We start from the raw sequence: 19,411 nt of genomic DNA on the forward strand, positions 1-19,411 counted from the left end.
CGCGCTGTAACCGGGGCGCGTTCACGGGACGTTACATGAAAGTTTCAACTGTGTGTTGAAGACAATTGCAGTTGAAATCAAGTTTCAACTGCTTCCTGAAAGAAAGTTTCAACTGGGTGTTGAAGACAATCTGCAGTTGAAATCAAGTTTCAACTGCTTCCTGCAATAAAGTTTCAACTGTTGTTGAACACAACTCCACAGTTGAAATCAAGTTTCAACTGTTCGTTGAACAGAAAATTAGTTGAAATCAAGTTTCAACTGTTTCTTGAAATAAGCTTCAACTGTGTGTTGGAGACAAGTTTAACCGTTTGTTAAATATTTAAGCGGTTCAAAGATGAGTCAATCAAACGTCACGACTCCTGATGCGGTCGCTGATTGTCGTCGACGTCTCAGTGAACAGTACCTAGTCGCCGAGTACCTGATGAAGGACCACCACGACAAGCAGATGCTCGAGACGGTATTGGTTGCGCTTGAACATCTTTTTGTCGATGCTGTTGCTGCCTACGAGGCGCATCCTGATCTTGCCGAAGAACTAGCAAGCGTGAGAAAAAACAAGACCGAATTCGATGACCGTGTTTCTCACTGGGTTCGTGACATAAATTCTTTATCTAGCAATGTTTTACCTATTAACATAGCTAGTCCGAGTGGAAGCGGTGATAAGAGTCCAAAGGACAACGACTCGTTCTGCGGACGAAGTAGGCGCTCGAGTTCTTCGACTAACAGTAGAACTAGAGTTAAAGTAACGACACAGCTCGCGCGTCTTGCTATTCAACAGACTGCGCAGAAGCAGGAGCTGGTCAGGCAAACGGAAATACTACGAGCAGAAGAAGACAGACGACGGGCCGAAGAAGAAATCCGTCGTGCTGAAGAAGAACAGCGCCAAAGTGATAAAATAGAAATGTTGGAACTGCAGCACCAGCTACAAGCCGCAGAGGTTGAAGAGAAGGTTTGGGACGAGATGTCAGGAAACACGGAGTACGTGACGGTGAAGGAAGGTTCTGGTGAATCGACCACGCCTCCCCTGGAGGAGCCGCTCGGGGATCAACGTCGCGTGTTGTTCACGTCACCGCCTGTCACGTCGCAGAGAAGCCCTCCTGACCAGCGGTATGTCACCGCAACAAACCCAATTGTAAATAATTCTTGTATATATGGTTCAGTCAAGCCAACTGGCGTACATGACAATGAGATTGCATCGCTTGTGAAGCACATAAACAGACCAAAGCCTAAAGTTCTCGTTTTTGACGGCAATCCAATGGACTATTGGAAGTTTGTCCGCAATTTTGATTCTCGTATCGACGACAAGGTCGATGACGACGGTGCCAAATTGTCATATTTGGCGCAGCATTGTGATGGCAAAGCCCGTAAATTGATTGAACACTGCTTTAGACTAAAGGTAAACGGGTACCAACAAGCGAGACAGTTACTGGACGACCACTTTGGCAAGTCACACATAATCGCTCATGCATGTGTGAGGTGTGTTGTCAACGGTCCAGAATTGCGACCGAACGATGCTGCTGGTTTAAGCGAGTTTGCGCAGTCGCTGCGCGATTGTTTACTTACACTTTCAGACATTGACGAGCATTCCGAGATGAATAATTACCCTACGTTGATTGCTGTTGTGAATCGTCTACCGTTTAAGATGCAGGAGGCTTGGAAACGGCGTGTTGAGAAAATCCTCAGAGATACTGGCCGTGAACCTTTGTTTGAGCATCTTGTCGACTTTGTGGAAACTGAGGATCGGATTGCAAATTCGTTGTTCAGCCGCATGCTCGATGAGCATCGCAACGAAGATAAGAAGGCGAAAGGTAAAAGTAGTCATGTAAAGGCTTCCAGTCATGTCGTTGTAAGCGAACAAGAATCTAGGCCGAAGGTTCGTGCCGGACCTTCCCATTTTCCCACTACCCCGTTGTGCCAGTGCTGTTCGGGAAACCACGTGCTTGCTAAGTGCGAGGAATTTAAATCCCTACCTTACCGCGATCGTCTGCGCGTCACCTGGCGCCGTAGACTCTGTGATAATTGTTTCAGATTTGGGCACTTTGCCACTAAGTGCAACAGCCCCAAAGCGTGTACCGTGAGGGACTGCAATGAAGCCCATCACACCTTGTTGCATCCGCCAGAGAAGAGAGAGGGCGAGTCTCCTGTCAAAGGACCTGCGCCGGAACGGACAGTTTGTTCGGTTGTGTCGGCGATTGGAAAGGACTGTCATGCTTCCTTTGGTAGACAGAGCGTCAACTTGATGATGGTTGCGGTCAAAGTCCGTGCTAACGGTAGGGCTGTTAATACATACGCTCTTTTAGATACTGGCTCGGGCATTACCTTGTGCGACAAGAAACTGGCAGATAAGCTTGGGCTGCAAGGTGAACCTAGCAACGTGACGCTTAAAACGATCAACGGGGACAGTCGCAGGCGCAAGGGCAAAAGTGTAAATTTATCTGTTGCTTCGCTCGATGGCTCCACAACTGTGGAACTTCCCGAGGTGTTCGCTGTTGATTGTCTGCCTATTGCCGCCAACAAGTTTCCGAGAAACGCGGAATTGGATGCGCTGCCACATATCAGAGACCTGTCATTCCCACAGGTAGATTGCAGTGAAGCTTTGTTGCTCATCGGGCTGAACGTTCCAGAGGCCTTTCTCGTGCAAGAGGTACGAAAGGGAAAACCGAAGCAACCTGTTGCATTTAGAGTTCCACTTGGATGGGCATTGGCAGGACCTGTCTCTAGCAAGTCAACCGATTTGTTTTCCGTCAACTTTACTCAAGTTGCCGATGATTCGCTGCAAGGGAAGTTAGAGCGAATGTGGAAGACCGACTTTCAAGACACCAACCCCGACGCGATGCCTATGTCGCGTGAAGACAGGTTCGTCTTGGATAAAATGAAAACCAGTGTGCAATTTAAGCAAGGTCATTACGAATTGCCGTTGCCATGGCGCCCGAACGCACAACCGCTTCGGTGCAACCGGGACATGGCGCTAAATCGTTTGGGTTCTTTGGAACGTCGCATGAGACGCGACGCCGTGCTACGCGATGCGTACACAAAGACGGTACAGGGTTACATAGCTAAAGGCTATGCCGAAGAAGTTCCAGATGAGGAACGGTCTGCAGAGGTAGTATGGTACCTGCCGCATCACCCTGTCACAAATCCACACAAGCCCGGAAAGGTGCTGGTAGTTTTTGACTGTGCTGCCAAATACCGCGACCAGTCGTTGAATGATGCTTTACTCCAGGGTCCGGATCTGACCAATTCCTTAGTAGGAGTTCTTTCAAGGTTTCGGATGGAAAGGGTAGCTCTTGTGGCCGCCGTGGAGGCCATGTTTCATCAGATTCGTGTGAAACTGACAGATTGTGATGCACTTCGGTTCTTGTGGTGGCCCGATGGCGATGTGTCGAAGAAGCCCACCACACACAGGATGCTTGTTCATTTGTTTGGAGCGACTTCTTCCCCTTCCTGCGCGAGTTTTTGTCTTAACTTCTCAAGAAGAAGGGATTTCGGCTAACCAAGTGGCTTAGCAACAGCGAGCGAGTTCTCGCGTCTATTGATGAAGAGGAATGGGCTAAATCGGTGAAGGAGCTGGACGTGGATGGTTCCTCCTGCGAGAGGGTACTTGGTGTTCGATGGAACGTTTCGTCGGACGAGTTCGGTTTCAATTTCGATGTAAAGCAGCCTACGGCCTACACCAGAAGGTTAATCCTGTCGGTGGTAAGTTCCTTATACGATCCTCTTGGCTTTGCAGCGCCTGTGATCGTGGTGGCCAAGACGATGCAAAGAGATCTCTGCAGAAAGCAGCTGGGATGGGATGACGTTCTGTCCGATGAAGACTCTGAATCGTGGGCAAAATGGTTGCAGCAACTACCGCGGTTAGGAGACGTCGTTGTGCCAAGATGTGTGAAGCCCCACGATTTTGGTAAGGTGCGAAAAACGGAATTGCACCATTTTGCAGATGCGTCATCTACTGCTTACGGCGCGGTGACCTATCTGAGGCTGGTAGACGAGCGAGGACGCATTCACTGCTCGTTTGTAATAGGCAAGGCACGCGTTGCCCCCCTGAAGACATGTTCGATTCCCCGCCTGGAGCTGACGGCGGCTGTTGTTGCAGCCAAGTTGGATCGACTTGTGAGAAAGGAGTTGCAACTGTACGAATGCCAATCCGTGTTCTGGACGGATTCGACTGCGGTTCTTCAAAGTATTCGCAACTGCAATAAGCGCTTCCCAGTATTCGTTGCAAATCGCTTGGCCAAAATCGAGGATGTTTCCCGGCCTAGTCAATGGAGACACGTCAGCACCAAGGTAAATCCAGCCGACGAAGCGTCTCGTGGACTCGGTGTAAATAAATTCCTTAGGTCCAGCCGATGGCTTAATGGACCCCAGTTTCTTTGGGAGCAAGAAGATACATGGCCCACCTGTCCGGACTTGTCGTCAGTGCCAATCGAATTTCTTTTAGTAAAGAAAGAAACTCAAACCGTTTGTCTGGTTGCCAACGAGTCCGCTACGGATCGACTCATTGCCAGATACTCATCACTCAATCGGCTGAAAAGGGCTGTAAGCTGGTTGCTTAGATTCAAGTCGATGTTGACGTCAAGGAGGTCTCCTGCCAAATACAAAGTACCAACTGGGCAACTGACCGTTGTTGAACTCAAGGCTGCCGAGCTTGAGATCGTCAAGTATGTACAAAAACGAAGTTTTCCGGGCGTTATCGCTACGATGTTGAAGGCCAAAGGCGAAGCCATTCGTTTACCAAAGAAAAGGAGAGCTCTTGAAAAGCTCAATCCAATTCTAGTCGATGGAGTTATGAGAGTTGGTGGAAGGCTCGAGCGTGCATGTGTCGAGTTCGATGTTAAACATCCTATGATTCTTCCATACGACCATCGGTTTACCGACCTGGTGATTATGCAGCAGCATGACGAGGTTGGCCATTCTGGAATGGGACACACGTGGTCGTCTCTCAGGCAACGCTACTGGATCATCAAAGGAGGGGTAGCGGTTCGTCGTGTTCTCGGCAAGTGTGTTTCCTGTCGACGAAGAAATGGCTCCCTGGGCAAACAGATGATGGCAGACCTTCCTGCTGCGAGACTGCAGGCCAATAAGCCGCAGTTCTCAGTGGTCGGTGTCGACTACTTTGGTCCTTTCCTTGTGAAGCAAGGACGAAGTGAGGTAAAGAGGTACGGGTGTATCTTTACCTGTTTTTCCACCAGGGCCGCGCATATCGAAATAGCGCATTCACTGTCTACGGACTCCTTTATCGGAGCTCTCCGACGTTTTATCGGTCGTCGAGGACGGCCAGACCAGATCTTCAGCGACAACGGCACAAACTTCGTTGGAGCTGAGCGCATCCTGCGCGAAGAACTAAACCGGTGGAATCAAAGGCAGATTTACAAATATCTGCAACAACGTGAAATTGCGTGGAGCTTCAATCCTCCCACTGCCAGCCACATGGGTGGGGTTTGGGAGCGAATGATACGCTCTGTGCGCAAAATCCTCAACGCTCTGCTTTCGGAGCAGACCTTGTCCGACGAGAAACTGATGACGCTGATGGTGGAGGTCGAGGCCATCCTGAATTCTCGTCCCTTGGTTCCTGTGACGTTCGATTCGAAGGATGAGGCGCCCCTTACACCAAATCACCTACTGCTGCAACGTGCAGCGCCGAATATGCCCCCTGGACTGTTTACGGGGAAGGACTGTTACCATCGTAACCGTTGGCGCCAAGTACAATACTTGGCCGACCAATTTTGGCGACGATGGTCGCGCGAGTACCTACCGACGTTAATGCCCAGATCGAAGTGGGCAAATGGACATTCTAATTTCGCAGTCGGTGACGTTGTGCTTGTAGCGGATGATAATCAGCCCAGGAGCAAATGGCTTCTGGGTCGCGTGACCGAGGTGCTTCCTGATCGCAAGGGAATAGTGCGCCAGGTGGTGGTCAAGACTCACACTGGTGCCTTGAGACGCCCAATTGCAAAATTGTGCTTGCTCCGACGCGATGCGTGATTAGTTGTGTTTTTTTGTGTTCGCAATTACTGCCGATGTTTGTGTGTTGTGTTGTAAATGTACTCCTTGGATTCGTACATTGTGGGGGGGTATGTTACATCTTATTTGCCAGTAATTGCCGATTTCTATAGATTCCCGCATTTCCTCAGTACAACTTGTGTTGTAATCTATTGCGTTGTGTGACGTAACAATGGACTGCCAGTTTTGTGTGATAACGCAACGTGGTTTAGTTCTTTTCGTTGCTGACTTCCGTGGAGCACGGTGCTGCGTCGGTTGTTGTAGAAAAGCTGTTTATTGACGATTATTGGTGAGTCACTTTGTATATATGTGTTTAATGACTCAATATTGTGAATCACCATAATGACTGCTAACCGCTGTGAACTTGACCTAAAATGTCATTCCCCTTTTTTAATAGTCGTACTGTACGTGTAGTTGGGTTTATTTAAGTTGTATTTGTTTACGCAGCGTTCTTGTACGATATTCACGTGAAGCGTGACTTTCTACACTGTTGCTCTACATAGCTTGGTAAGCATTGTGTTTGACGTCATAATGGCATATTGTGGTCTCATGTTTTATTGTGTATTTAGGTGTGTGACAGTGATTTCTGGGATTGCCCATGTTATTTGTTGTCTTCCGGTTCCCATAACAGTTGGTGAGCTTAAAGTTACATTCCTACATTTAAAGCGCAGTGCTAATGCCATGTTTTTTGTAGAAACCGTTTCCTATCCGTTTCCGATCGTTTCTACCGCCTCCCACCGTCCTCTTCATTCTTCATTGAAAGTGTTTGAATATAAGATCTACAAAACACCCTATCTGTGTGGACTGCTTGTTGGAGACCTTTAGGAATCGCGTTTCAATCCCCCCTCGTGTGACGTTCCGCGCTGTAACCGGGGCGCGTTCACGGGACGTTACAGTATAAAATAGTGACCATGACTGTCACTTAAAAATCAGGTTCTTAAATGGACTTGATTTGCAATTTGCCTGCTAGTTTGCAAAATTGTTTGTTTATGGAGCACAGACGAATTCAGTAAAATAATACATCGTTTTTGAATTCAAGGAATTTTTGAAACTCCAGTACGGTAAAATCTCAATCGGCACCCACCGCTGCTTGTATCTCCATGTGCGTGCCTGTCCTACTTTTTACGTCTTATCTTTATTTATTCACCCTCGATTCGGTGCCCAGAGTTGCGCTTGTTTTGTTTGGGTTTTGAGGTTGGTTCAGGTAGCTTTGACAGTTAGTAACAGCAAATTCCTTGTTATTTTTACACTGTTTAATTGCATTTATTTAATTTATCGTGTTTATTTTATAGTTAAGAAGGCAAACAGTGATCGTCAGTTTAAGTCATGCTGTTGATGGATTTAATCTATTACTAAAGTTACTGTTTCGAACGTTTTTTAATATTCCGTGTTTTCCTCCACAAAGCGAAATAAACTGTTAAAATGGTGTTAAAAAGTGGTTTCGAAGATATGACAGTTCCTCAGGTGCCCCTTGCTCTATATGCCCTAGAGCGAATGGAAGAGTTTGGCGATAGCGTGGCAATTGTGGATCCCATTGATGACAAAACGTCGACGTTCAGACAAATTCGACAGAGTGCTATTAATCTTGCAATCAAACTCCGTCTACAAGGTGTAAAAAAGGGTGATGTTGTGGCTTTTGTTGTTCCCTTACATCCAAATTATTTTCCTTTGGTTGTGGGGATCAGTTTATGTGGAGCTATAATAGTTGCTAACAACGTGAATAGTAAGGCGCAAGTCATAGCGAAGCAACTAGCACACGTTAAAGCCAAATTTTGCATATGTGCCGATGCATGCAACAAAGATGAACTGCAAAACGAAGCAGGAACGACGAAAATTATTGATTTTGACGACTTGAACAAAGAAGCAGTGCCAAAAGGTGGTGATATGTTGGAGGAAATATTGACATCATACAGAGATGTTGATATTTACAACGACCCAGCATTTATCGCCTTTACCAGCGGCTCAACGGGCGACCCGAAAGCAGTTGTAATTACAAGTTCGAATCTGTTGTCAGCCGTTGTCACCTTTAACAAGCTTTTGGGTTTAAAAAAGGGTGACTGCATGATCACTGTAGTCAAGCAAGTTCACTTGCTTGGTTTCTACTGCTTTTACTCATATCTACTTATGGGGCAAAAGCACGTGATCACAAGGAATCTCCCGCCAGAATTGTTTACCTATTGTCTGCGCAGGTATCAGGCCAAAGGCGCAATCGTCAGTGATTTTGTGACTTTTAAGCGACTGACAGAAGAGGCGAATATCGAAGGTAATACCTCACTCAAATTTTTGATCTCAACAGGCGCCAGCACCCCAAAGGAGCTCATGCAGAGAGCAAGCGAAAAGTTTAATGTTATTGTCAGTAGCGCTTATGGTTGTTCGGAAGGCGGCATGACATCGGGTTGTGTCACAGAACAACCACCTTTCAACAGTGTGGGCTACCTTTGCCCGAATGTTCAACTTAAAGTTATTGATATCCAAACTGGGGAGGAACTTGGCTCTGGACAAAGCGGTGAACTTTGGGTTAAAGGTCCATGTGTGTTTAAGGAGTACTTGAACAATAAAAAAGCAACGGATGAGATTAAAGAGGCTTCTGGCTGGCTACACACTGGTGATTTAGGGTACTATGACCAGAACGGTACGATTTATATCGTTGACAGACTCAAGAACGTTATTAAGTCCTTTGAGAACATGGCAGTGTTTCCCATCGAACTTGAAGCTGTTCTTCTCTCTCATCCAGCTGTGGCCGAAGCCGTTGTAGTACGCGTCCCTCATCCAGAATATCAGGAAGCCGCAAAGGCGTTTGTTGTAAGAAAAAGAGATGATCTCACAAAAGAAGAATTACTCGAGTTTTTCAACAACCGCGTCGCCAAGTACCAACAGCTTTTCGGTGGCCTGGATTTCATTGACAACATTCCGAAAACCGGGCTTGGAAAACCGTTAAAAAGTTTTCTAGTGTAGTAATTTACGTATGTAGCAAATAATGTGTACATACATGAGTTTGGTGATTTCTCTTACTGTCTTACCAATTACAATCGTTGGTTTAATCTGATTGATAATTCGGTAGAAAATAAAAAAACGATAATACTGTAGTTTTTGCAAACTTGAAGATTACATGTTTTATTTTAGGATTGTAAATGCATTTTCAAATATCCAACAGTTACTTTAGGTCTTTAGTTTTGCAAAAATTCAAGAAAGATTCTTCCAGGAAATCAAACCCAAACGGCTCTCTAATTTGATTACCTCTATGAGTCGCTTTTTACGGCATTTAAATCTATAATTTTATACATGAACACGTTTAGCGGGCATTGTTCATGTTTAGAAGAGTTTAAACTTTGGTATATTTGAGGGATATCAACCGTGGTAGTTATGCGTCATCTAGCGGCATTTGTTTACTCTGGTTAAACACGCAGCAGTCCATCAGCACCAAATATGATCTACACAGCAGATTTCATTAACGCGATTGTATTTTGATGCTCAAAATCAAATGCTCGTGCCAATATTGTACATTTGTCTTTTCTCCCTAAATATATTGTAAAAATATAATTGATCGTCAAGCATGTTTATAACTTTGACAATAAAGGGGCTTACTTGTAAATACGACAAATCTTCTAACTGTCAGATTTGAACAAGTCAAATATGACATTTGTTTGCATTTTCCTATTATTTGTGACGTAATCTATACGGACCATTATCACAAAATCGAAAAGGCATCAATGTGTGTTTAACACAATTGCGGTTTAAACTTAAACAACCTAACCTTTAGCTCGATCGTATTTTAGTATGTTGAATCAAATACTGAAGCCAGTATTGTATATTTGTACAAACGAAAAGTGTAACTGAATATCAGAATGCCTTGGGGTGCATCGGGTTCCATGCCAGCTTGGCACATTTGACGCCAACCCTCTTTGAGTTTCATTTTAGCTTTATTCAGGAAGGAAATTTTACGGCATTGTGTTGTCATCGTTTACAATTTAATTGTTTGTTTTTAGTTGGCACAAACTGTAGCCATGTTTTTACAGTCTTGTTTGCGCACTGGTCACAAAAGTGACTGAAATATAGTTGGGGTGGCAGCATTTATTTAAACAGCATGGGGAAAGCAAACAGTCCCAAACGTGTATCTTGGATTTGTAGAAATACTGCATGATAAAAAAATGGTAAAAAACTCGATCGCAGTGAAGAAAATAAAAGCAATGAAATAAAAGTAGTTTGACCAGTAATTGCAATTAGAGCGATGAAGCGGTTGTTCTGTAGTTAGCACCCTAGCGCAGCTGGTGGGTCATTGTTTTGACTGATCTCTATTAAGTTTAGTTAAATTACCTTGTTCGATACAAATCAGCATTCGTTGCATAGATTACTTGCAATGTATTTTCTGAACATCTTGCTACAAATACCTTGCGAGGTGATTGTGTTAGTACTTTCGTGTAGTCCCAGGACATCTTTAGCTTTCTTGGACTTGTGCTTGCAAACAAATTCGACAATGAATTGTAATTGTTGTAGTCGGCATGGATTTTTAACATATAGATAATATATATTGAGGTCAATAATGTTGATCACTTCAATCTAAGTGTTGCACAAAACTAGAGATGTACCGAATATTCGGTTTGCCGAATTTATTCGGCCGAATCGATCACTTTTGCAAAGATTCGGTTTCGGCCGAATAATTTGTTGCGATTCGGCCGAAACCGAATCTTTTACGAACACAAATTTAAAGCGTTAAACATGTCTTTTCTGCTTATTAAGGTCCATGCAATCTTTCAAAAGCCCAAACATAACGAAAATTGCGTCAATGTTTATCTTTTTCAACACATTACCGTTTTTCCCACGGTAGTCAAAAAAATTTGTAATTTATTGGCAGGTGCCAATCATGCTTAAGGCAATTTTAAACCCCACAGAACTGAAATAAGGACGAAACACAACTATTTTGCACTGGCTGCCTGGTAGATAAACATTTTTTCACGTCAAACGCGTAGCGTACGACTTCGCGTGACGTCATAAATGATTCGGCCGAATTTATTCGGCAAAACCGCCGAATATTCGGTTTCGGCCGAATCAAAATTTAGCCGATTCGGTACATCACTACACAAAACGAAAACAATTTGCTGGATGAGCCTAAAAAAGTCCTACGCCACTCCTTTGGGTCTTTAGTTTTGAAAAAATTCAAGAAAGATTCTTCCAGGAAATCAAGCCCAAATGGCTCTCTAATTTGATTACCTCTATGAGTCGCTTTTGACGGCATTTAAATCTATTATTTTGTATATGAACATGTTTAGCGGGCATGATATTTAGAAGAGTTTAAACTTTGGTATATTTGAGGGATATCTACCGTGGTAGTTATGCGTCATCTAGCGGCATTTGTTTACTCTGGTTAAACACGCAGCAGTCCATCAGTACCAAATATGATCTACACAGCAGATTTCTTTGACGCGATTGTATTTTGATGCTCAAAATCAAATGCTCGTGCCAATATTGTACATTTGTCTTTTCTCCCTAAATATATTGTAAAAATATAATTGATCGCCAAGCATGTTTATAACTTTGACAATAAACGGGCTTACTTGTAAACACGACAAATCTTTTAACGGTCAGAATTGAACAAGTCAAATATGATCAAATATGCATTTTCCTATTATTTGTGACGTAATCTAGTACGAACCATTATCACAAAATCGAAAAGGCATCAATGTGTGTTTAACACAATTGCGGTTTAAACTTAAACAACCTAACCTTTAGCTCGATCGTATTTTAGTATGTTAAATCAAATACTGAAGCCAGTATTGTATATTTGTACAAATGAAAAGTGTAACTGAATATCAGAATGCCTTGGGGTGCATCGGGTTCCATGCCAACTTGGCACACTTGACGCCAACCCTCTTCGAGTTTCATTTTAGCTTTATCCAGGAAGGAAATTGTACGGCATTGTGTTGTCATCGTTTACAATTTAATTGTTTGTTTTTAGTTGGCACAAACTGTAGCCATGTTTTTACAGTCTTGTTTGCGCACTGGTCACAAAAGTGACTGAAATATAGTTGGGGTGGCAGCATTTATTTAAACAGCATGGGGAAAGCAAACAGTCCCAAACGTGTATCTTGGATTTGTAGAAATACTGCATGATAAAAAAAAATGGTAAAAAACTCGATCGCAGTGAAGAAAATAAAAGCAAGAAAATAAAAAGTAGTTTGACCAGTAATTGCAATTAGAGCGATGAAGCGGTTGTTCTGTAGTTAGCACCCTAGCACAGCTGGTGGGTCATTGTTTTGACTGATCTCTATTAGTTAAATTACCTTGCTCGATACAAATCAGCATTCGTTGCATAGATTACTTGCAATGTACCTATCCAGTAACATTATATCCGAACAAATGCAGTGTCAAAGAGATATTGGTGTCAGTTTAGCAACTACAGTTATGAGCGAACAAATGTAGGTTAGATATTGCAACGATTAAATATTGCCAGACTTGAATTATTGCTTACTGGTGTTTGAATAGATCAAGTGTCCTTCAGCCACCATAAGCGGTACACATGCCTATAGTCACTGCCGAAACAGAATTATCTTTGGTGATCTGGTCAAACAAATGTATTAAATACAAGTTTCACGACAAATAACATTTACCACTGATATATTACGTCATTTATTTATGCACAGATTGACAAACTTTAGAGCAAGAAGAGAAACAAATTTAAATAATTAGAACAGTGTTGGACGTTGTAATGTAAAGACTTCCCTTACTAAAATATGTTAGTTTCACCGGCTATAGCATCACCCTGCTTTACCATGAAGCTTTTCCGCAATTCAGCATGTCACCATCCGTAGTACAATGCAATTATAGCAGCAGCGTGTTTAATGTTTGCCCAACATTTTCACCAGTTTACGGCAGCTTCACACACACCATGATGGGCTGTTTTTCGCGTTACAACCCTTCGGTTTTACGACTAAACCAAACTGCACGACTTTTATGCTATTCTTCAAGTAAAACCACAAAGTTTGAGCCGGCATAAAAGTTATTTGCTCTGCATCGTGAGCATTCAATGTGCTGAACACAAAACAGTTTAAATTATTTCCAGGTGCTTGATTTTGAACTAGGATAGAGAAATATGCGACGATTGTACGCTATGAGTATTGGCTCAGCCATGATCGAGTCTTTACTTGTGGCAGGCAATTTCTATGGCTGGCCATCTTTGCAGTACGTCCTGACCAAGGAAGGGTATTTTAGAAGCCTCTGCGACGAGCAGCCAAGCAATTATACAGAACTGCAACCAACTAAAAACTATTCGGATATCGTGTCTTGCCCGGCAGCGGAGGAAACTTTTAATTTGGTTTTCCAAGTGACAATCGTGTGTCTTAATATTTTTACGATTATAACAGGTTATGTGCTGGACAGATGGGGAACTTGGGCAGCCCGAACCATAGGCTGTACACTTTTAATCGTCGGCTATTCAGGTCTGTGCTTTATGAACCCCGCTTTAAGTTGGATGCTTATTCCTGCTATCATTGCGATATCTTCAGGTGGTTTTCTGTTATCAGTTACCAACATTCAACTCGGTAATCTAGTTCCAGAGCATCGATCTTTCTGGATTACTGCGTTTAACGGCCTTTTTGATAGCGGTACGATTGTGTTTCATGTTTTCAAGATTGCTTACGACAGGGGCTTGGACCCCACGGTGTTTTACGCGCTGATGATTGGGTTCTCAGTGTTATGCACAATAAGAACATTCCTCCTGATGCCAAAGAACGTAGTTCCGTTTTTGCTAAATGATGAAAAGTATTCATACGGCTTTAAAGAACTTTGCAACAGAAAGATCAACGCTGATCTGAAAATGGAATTGGATGGGTTGAACTCCGAACGAATGGAAGAAACTGAATTGTCAGATGATGTAAATACATTAACACCAACATTTCAGTCGTGTTTACGTTCAAGACTATACATTTTTCACGTACTCTTCTACACCACATGTTACATCAGGTATGTGTTTGTGTTGGGAAGTACAATTACGTGGATGCTTGAATTTCAGGCCGATGCTGAAGTTAGCTTTTACACTGAAGTCCTGGGTTATATGATGATTTGCGGCGCTTTCGTGGCTCCGATTAACGGACTCCTTTCGGATTTAGTAATGAAATATTACAAAACACGGATAAACAACCCTAAACTCACGACTTTACGAGGGCTTCTAGCTCAGGTTACTTGTACTGTTTTGTTGCAAATTGCGTTATCGGTGGCGATTCTTGCCAAGGAGTTGTACGTTTCCTTCGCACTCGTTCTCTTCTTCCGCGCTTTTCTTTTTGGAACAGCCTTTAATTTTCTAGCGCAGGCATTTCCTATGAAACATTTTGGCAAATTAATGGGCGTAACCCAAGCCTTGGTCGGGTGTGGCAGTCTTCTCCAATACGCCTTGTTCAAAATTGCTGTCGATGTGACAAACGGCTTCACTGTAGTTAATGTGTATTTCCTTTTTGCCTCAGTTCTTTGTCTTTTTCACCCGTTTTACCTTTATTCCAAAGCTTACGCTTCGAATTTATCACGTACTGTGTGCAAAGAATAGCCTTAAACTCGTGGTATTTTCTGAACATCTTGCTACAAATACCTTGCGAGGTGATTGTGTTAGTGCTTTCGTGTAGTCCCAGGACATCTGTAGCTATCTTGGACTTGTGCTTGCAATCAAATTCGACAAATGAATTGTAATTGTTGCAGTCGGCATGGATTTTTAACATATAGATAATATATATTGAGGTCAATAATGTTGATCACTTCAATACAAAGTGTTGCACAAAACGAAAACAATTTGCTGGATGAGCCTAAAAAACTCCAAAATCACCACTAGGAGGAAAATAATTCTTGTTTTTTTCTTTTTCCCGGTTCTCTCTCTTCACTGCATCTAAACCTATAAACGTGTTGAAATTACGCAAGAATAATTGGCGGGTTAACAGATTTGGACAAAAAATGGATTTGAAACGATGTATATTTTACGCATATGGGCATCATCTTTCGCTCTGCAAAATCAACGAATGTAGAGATAAAACAAAATAACACAAAGAAGAAAACGCTAGCTCATTGCACAATGTCTGATGCCGAGCTGAGTCTAAATTTAAAACACTAAACGTTGTAGACTTATATTCAAAATTTACACTAATATTGTAATTTTTGAAACGCATGTTGCAAGAAGGAAACCTACATCAACATTTAAGCTTAGCTGGGCTTTCCTCTTTGCCCCTTTTCTTCCAGTCACACTCATTTATGCCATAGGAAAGTTCTTTATTTTAAAAGGAGTGAATTATAATGATTTTGGCATCAATAAAAATGTTCGGACGGCGAAAACACAACCTACTCCAGTCATCAGAGCATAAAATGCCCTTGGGTTCATACCATTACCATAGGCGATTCAAAGCACCAGCAAAACGACTGCGCCGCTGTCAAACACCCCGTTGATCAAAGTAACGTAAAAAAATATGTTGCGGAACTAGGTTCCCAAGTTGAGTATTGGTAACAAGTAACATTAATTCGCTGGAAGAAATTAAAGCCATCGCAGGAAATAGAATCCAACTACGCTCGATATCCATTGTCCACAACAGGACATAGCCGGTTGTAAGCAAGGCACAACACAGGGTGCGAGCAACCCAGCTCCCATACCTGTCCGAAATGTAAGCAAAAAGAATTGTAGACTAAACGTTGACAAAAACAAGCGACGCATTTTCCGTTTTGTTAACGTTGCTCGACTCCTGATTATTGCAAGATAGAGAGAAAATCACTTCCTCTGCCCGGTAAACATGTGAAAAGTGAGGCAATCACATCAGAGAGCCATTTGGTTTGGGTATCATTTCAAGAAGAATCTTTCTTGAAACAAAACCCAAAAGACCCCAAGTGACTGTTAAATATTTGAAAATGCATTTACAATCCTAAAATAAAACAATGAAATCTTCTATTTTGCAAAAGCTACAATATTACCGTTTTTATTTTGTACCGACTTGCCAAGCAGATTAAACAAACAATTGTAAATGATGAGACAGTACGAGAAAACTCAAGAGAACTCATACATGTACACATTGTTTGCTGTAAATGTAAATATCTACACAAGAGCACTTTTCAACGGTTTTCCAAGCCCGGTTTTTGGGATGTTGTCAATGAAATCCAGGCCACCGAAAAGCTGTTGGTATTTGGCGACGCGGTTGTTGAAAACCTCGAGTAATTCTTCTTTTGTGAGATCATCTCTTTTTCTTACAACAAACGCCTTTGCGGCTTCCTGATATTCTGGATGAGGGACGCGTACTACGACGGCTTCAGCCACGGCAGGATGAGAGAGAAGAACTGCTTCAAGTTCGACTGGAAACACTGCCATGTTTCCAAAGGACTTAATAACGTTCTTGAGTCTGTCAACGATATAAATCGTACCGTTTTGGTCATAGTATCCTAAATCACCAGTGTGTAGCCAGCCGGAAGCCTCCTTAATCTCATCCGTTGCTTTTTTATTGTTCAAGTACTCCTTAAACACACATGGGCCTTTAACCCAAAGTTCACCGTTTTGACCAGAGCCAAGTTCCTCCCCAGTTTGGATATCAATAACTTTAAGTTGAACATTCGGGCAAAGGTAGCCCACACTGTTGAAAGGTGGTTGTTCTGTGACACAACCCGATGTCCAGCCGCCTTCCGAGCAACCATAAGCGCTACTAACAATAACATTAAACTTTTCACTTGCTCTCTGCATGAGCTCCTTTGGGGTGCTGGCGCCTGTTGAGATTACAAATTTGAGTGAGGTGTTACCTTCGATATTCGCCTCTTCTGTCAGTCGTCGAAAAGTCACAAAATCACTAATTATTGCGCCTTTGGCCTGGTACTTGCGCAGACAATGGGTAAACAATTCAGGCGGAAGATTCATTGTGATCACGTGCTTCTGGCCGAAAAGTAGACACGAGTAAAAGCACTCAAAACCAAGCAAGTGAACTTGTTTGACCACAGTAATCATGCAGTCACCCTTTTGTACACCCAAAAGCTTGTTAGTGGTGACAACGGCTGACAACAGATTCGAACTTGTAATTACAACTGCTTTCGGGTCGCCTGTTGAGCCGCTGGTAAAGGCGATAAATGCTGGGTCGTTGTTAATATCAACATCTCTGTATGATGTCAATATTTCCTCCAGCATTTCACCACCTTCTGGCACTGCTTCTTGGTTCAAATTGTCAAAATCAATAATTTTCGTCGATTCTGCTTCTTTTTGTAGTTCCTCCTTGTTGCATGGATCGGCACATATGCAAAATTTGGCTTTAACGTGCGCTAGTTGCTTCGCTATGACTTGTGCCTTACTATTCACGTTGTTAGCAATAAGTAAAGCTCCACACAAACTGATCCCCACAACCAAAGGAAAATAGTTGGGATGGAAGGGGACAGCAAAAGCCACAACATCACTCTTTTTACAACCTTTAAGACGGAGTTTGATTGCAAGATCAATAGCACTCTTTCGAATTTGATCAAATGTCCACGTTTTATCTTCAATGGGATCCACAATTGCCACGCTATCGCCAAATTCTTCCATTTGCTCTAGGGCGTATAGAGCGATGGGCACCAGAGGAAGTGTCACATCTTCGTAAATGCCTTGTAACACCATTTTAGAATTTTTTTTCGCTTTATTGTTTAGAGAAGAACTTAAATATTCAAGAACAATGTATTGTTTAAATGAATTCGTCTGTACTACACAAATGAACGATTTTGTTAACTTGGGTATGCAGTCAAATTGCAAATCAAGTCAACCTAACAACCTTATTTTTAAGTGACCTTCATGCACACCGTTTCATACTAGTTTGATGATCTCATTGAATTTTCAAGTTTATTGCAGGTTTTTGTTTGATGGTAGGGAGAAAACACATGTCTCCATGCACTGCTACAAAGAATCGTGTTCTGTGGTTCGGACGAACATCTTCCAAAATTATTTACTTTTCAAGTTCAGACACGGTGCTAGTCGTAAAATTGTGGTTCTTGCACTTTGTTATCAGCAAAAGTAGGAAATGGCTATGACTTTCAAGCGACCTGACAACATTCCTACGTGATGTGTTGCAATGTATTACAACTTGGTAAATGTGTGCAAAGTCATGGATGTGTTCAATTTCCGGAAACATAGCGATTGTTTCTGTTGCCCGTTTATTTGCGCACGTCTCATCCATTTTTTTTATGCAATGACAAATGTTTTTGCTCTATGGCGCTTGCACTATCTTACTGTGCCATTCAAGGCATAGTTGTGTTCGTTTGTTCCTTTTATTTTGTCCATTTCCCTTCATTTTTCTTGCTGTATTTATATAGTCAGTTAAATAACCAAACATGGATTTAATAAAATTTATCGCAGCAAATGGCAATCAAGGAAGCTTTTATCAAAACCATTTATGGTTTTAAGTCATTCTGTTAAGTTACGAAAACACTTTTAGCTGGAAGTTGGAACGATTGATCTTCGCTCCAGTACGTTTAGGAGGAAGTGATTTTCTCTCTATCTTGCAATAATCAGGAATCGAGCAACGTTAACAAAACGGATAATGCGTCGCTTGTTTTGGCAACGACAACATGTCCAGCAGCCGAAGCAAGATTTAACTCTGTGTTTCAGCTGTCCGTGGCCTGGCTGAACATTTCTACAATTCTTTTTGCTTACGTTTTGGACCGGCATGGGACCTGGGTTGCTCGCACCCTGTGTTGTGCCTTGCTTACAACCGGCTATGTTCTGTTGTGGACAATGGATATCGAGCGTAGTTGGATTATATTTCCTGCGATGGCTTTAATTTCCTCCAGCGGATTACTGTTACTTGTTACCAATACTCAACTTGGGAACCTAGTTCCGCAACATAGGTCATTTTACGCTACTTTGATCAACGGGGTGTTTGACAGCGGCGCAGTCGTTTTGCTGGTTCTTCAAATCGCCCATGGTAATGGTTTGAACCCAAGGTTGTTGTTTTTTTCACATTTTTGTTGATGCCAAGAAAAGTTATACCTCACCCACTTTCAAATAAAGAACTTTCCTATGGCATAAATGAGTGCTGCTGGAAGAAAAGGGCGAAAGGGGAGAACCCATCGGAACTGTCCATTGAATCTACAAAGTTGCTTTGGGAAATGATTCTCAGAATGACTTTGATACGTTAGCAAACGAACGTCCGTCAGTGCCAGCTTTTAAGTCTTGTTTACGTTCAAGGATCTTTATAGGTCACACTATATTTTACTGTGCATGCTTTGTACGATATGCGTTTGTAATGGGAAGCATGGTCACTTGGCTTAAGACGTTTCAAGACGAAGTAGGGGTCGGTTTCTGTACCGGATTTCTTGGTTACATACTGACATGTTTATGTAGCACAGACGAATTCGGGTAAAGACTACATCGTTTTTGAATTCAAGGAATGGTCCCGCTTCGAGTGCATTAAAAACTCAATCGGCACCTACCGCTGTTTGTTTCCCTTGT

The 19,411-nt window shown here is 42.6% G+C and overlaps 4 protein-coding genes across 4 annotated transcripts; 3 read left to right on the plus strand and 1 right to left on the minus strand.

The window, feature by feature from the left end:
- Window positions 1-334: 334 nt before the first annotated feature.
- LOC145210649 (uncharacterized) lies at window positions 335-6,789 on the plus strand. The gene is made up of 3 exons (XM_080079999.1): window positions 335-3,409; window positions 3,472-6,631; window positions 6,692-6,789. The coding sequence occupies exons 1-2, from the start codon at window positions 335-337 to the stop codon at window positions 5,977-5,979; spliced, it is 5,583 nt and encodes a 1,860-aa protein (XP_079936125.1). The 3' UTR covers window positions 5,980-6,631; window positions 6,692-6,789.
- A 630-nt stretch (window positions 6,790-7,419) lies between these two features.
- LOC145210665 (uncharacterized) lies at window positions 7,420-8,952 on the plus strand. Its single transcript, XM_080080000.1, has one exon. The coding sequence runs from the start codon at window positions 7,420-7,422 to the stop codon at window positions 8,950-8,952; it is 1,533 nt and encodes a 510-aa protein (XP_079936126.1).
- A 3,741-nt stretch (window positions 8,953-12,693) lies between these two features.
- On the plus strand, window positions 12,694-14,892 carry LOC145209135 (equilibrative nucleobase transporter 1-like). The gene has a single exon (XM_080079383.1). The coding sequence runs from the start codon at window positions 13,085-13,087 to the stop codon at window positions 14,528-14,530; it is 1,446 nt and encodes a 481-aa protein (XP_079935509.1). The 5' UTR covers window positions 12,694-13,084; the 3' UTR covers window positions 14,531-14,892.
- A 77-nt stretch (window positions 14,893-14,969) lies between these two features.
- Window positions 14,970-17,584, minus strand: LOC145210681 (putative 4-coumarate--CoA ligase 3). The gene has a single exon (XM_080080001.1). It carries the CDS (start codon window positions 17,582-17,584, stop codon window positions 16,052-16,054), a length of 1,533 nt encoding a protein of 510 aa, XP_079936127.1. The 3' UTR covers window positions 14,970-16,051.
- Between the last annotated feature and the right edge of the window lie 1,827 nt (window positions 17,585-19,411).

The sequence above is a fragment of the Phallusia mammillata genome, chromosome 1 (assembly GCF_965637545.1).
Source record: "Phallusia mammillata chromosome 1, kaPhaMamm4.hap1.1, whole genome shotgun sequence".
Taxonomy (NCBI): domain Eukaryota; kingdom Metazoa; phylum Chordata; class Ascidiacea; order Phlebobranchia; family Ascidiidae; genus Phallusia; species Phallusia mammillata.

Bases quoted from the DNA above. Each gene is read 5' to 3' on its own strand.
- LOC145209135 (XM_080079383.1), top strand. From the start codon at position 13,085: ATGCGACGATTGTACGCTATGAGTATTGGCTCAGCCATGATCGAGTCT.
- LOC145210665 (XM_080080000.1), top strand. From the start codon at position 7,420: ATGGTGTTAAAAAGTGGTTTCGAAGATATGACAGTTCCTCAGGTGCCC.
- LOC145210681 (XM_080080001.1), bottom strand. From the start codon at position 17,584: ATGGTGTTACAAGGCATTTACGAAGATGTGACACTTCCTCTGGTGCCC.
- LOC145210649 (XM_080079999.1), top strand. From the start codon at position 335: ATGAGTCAATCAAACGTCACGACTCCTGATGCGGTCGCTGATTGTCGT. The intron at 3,410-3,471 runs GTTCATTTGTTT...TAACTTCTCAAG, and splicing joins CCACCACACACAGGATGCTT to AAGAAGGGATTTCGGCTAAC.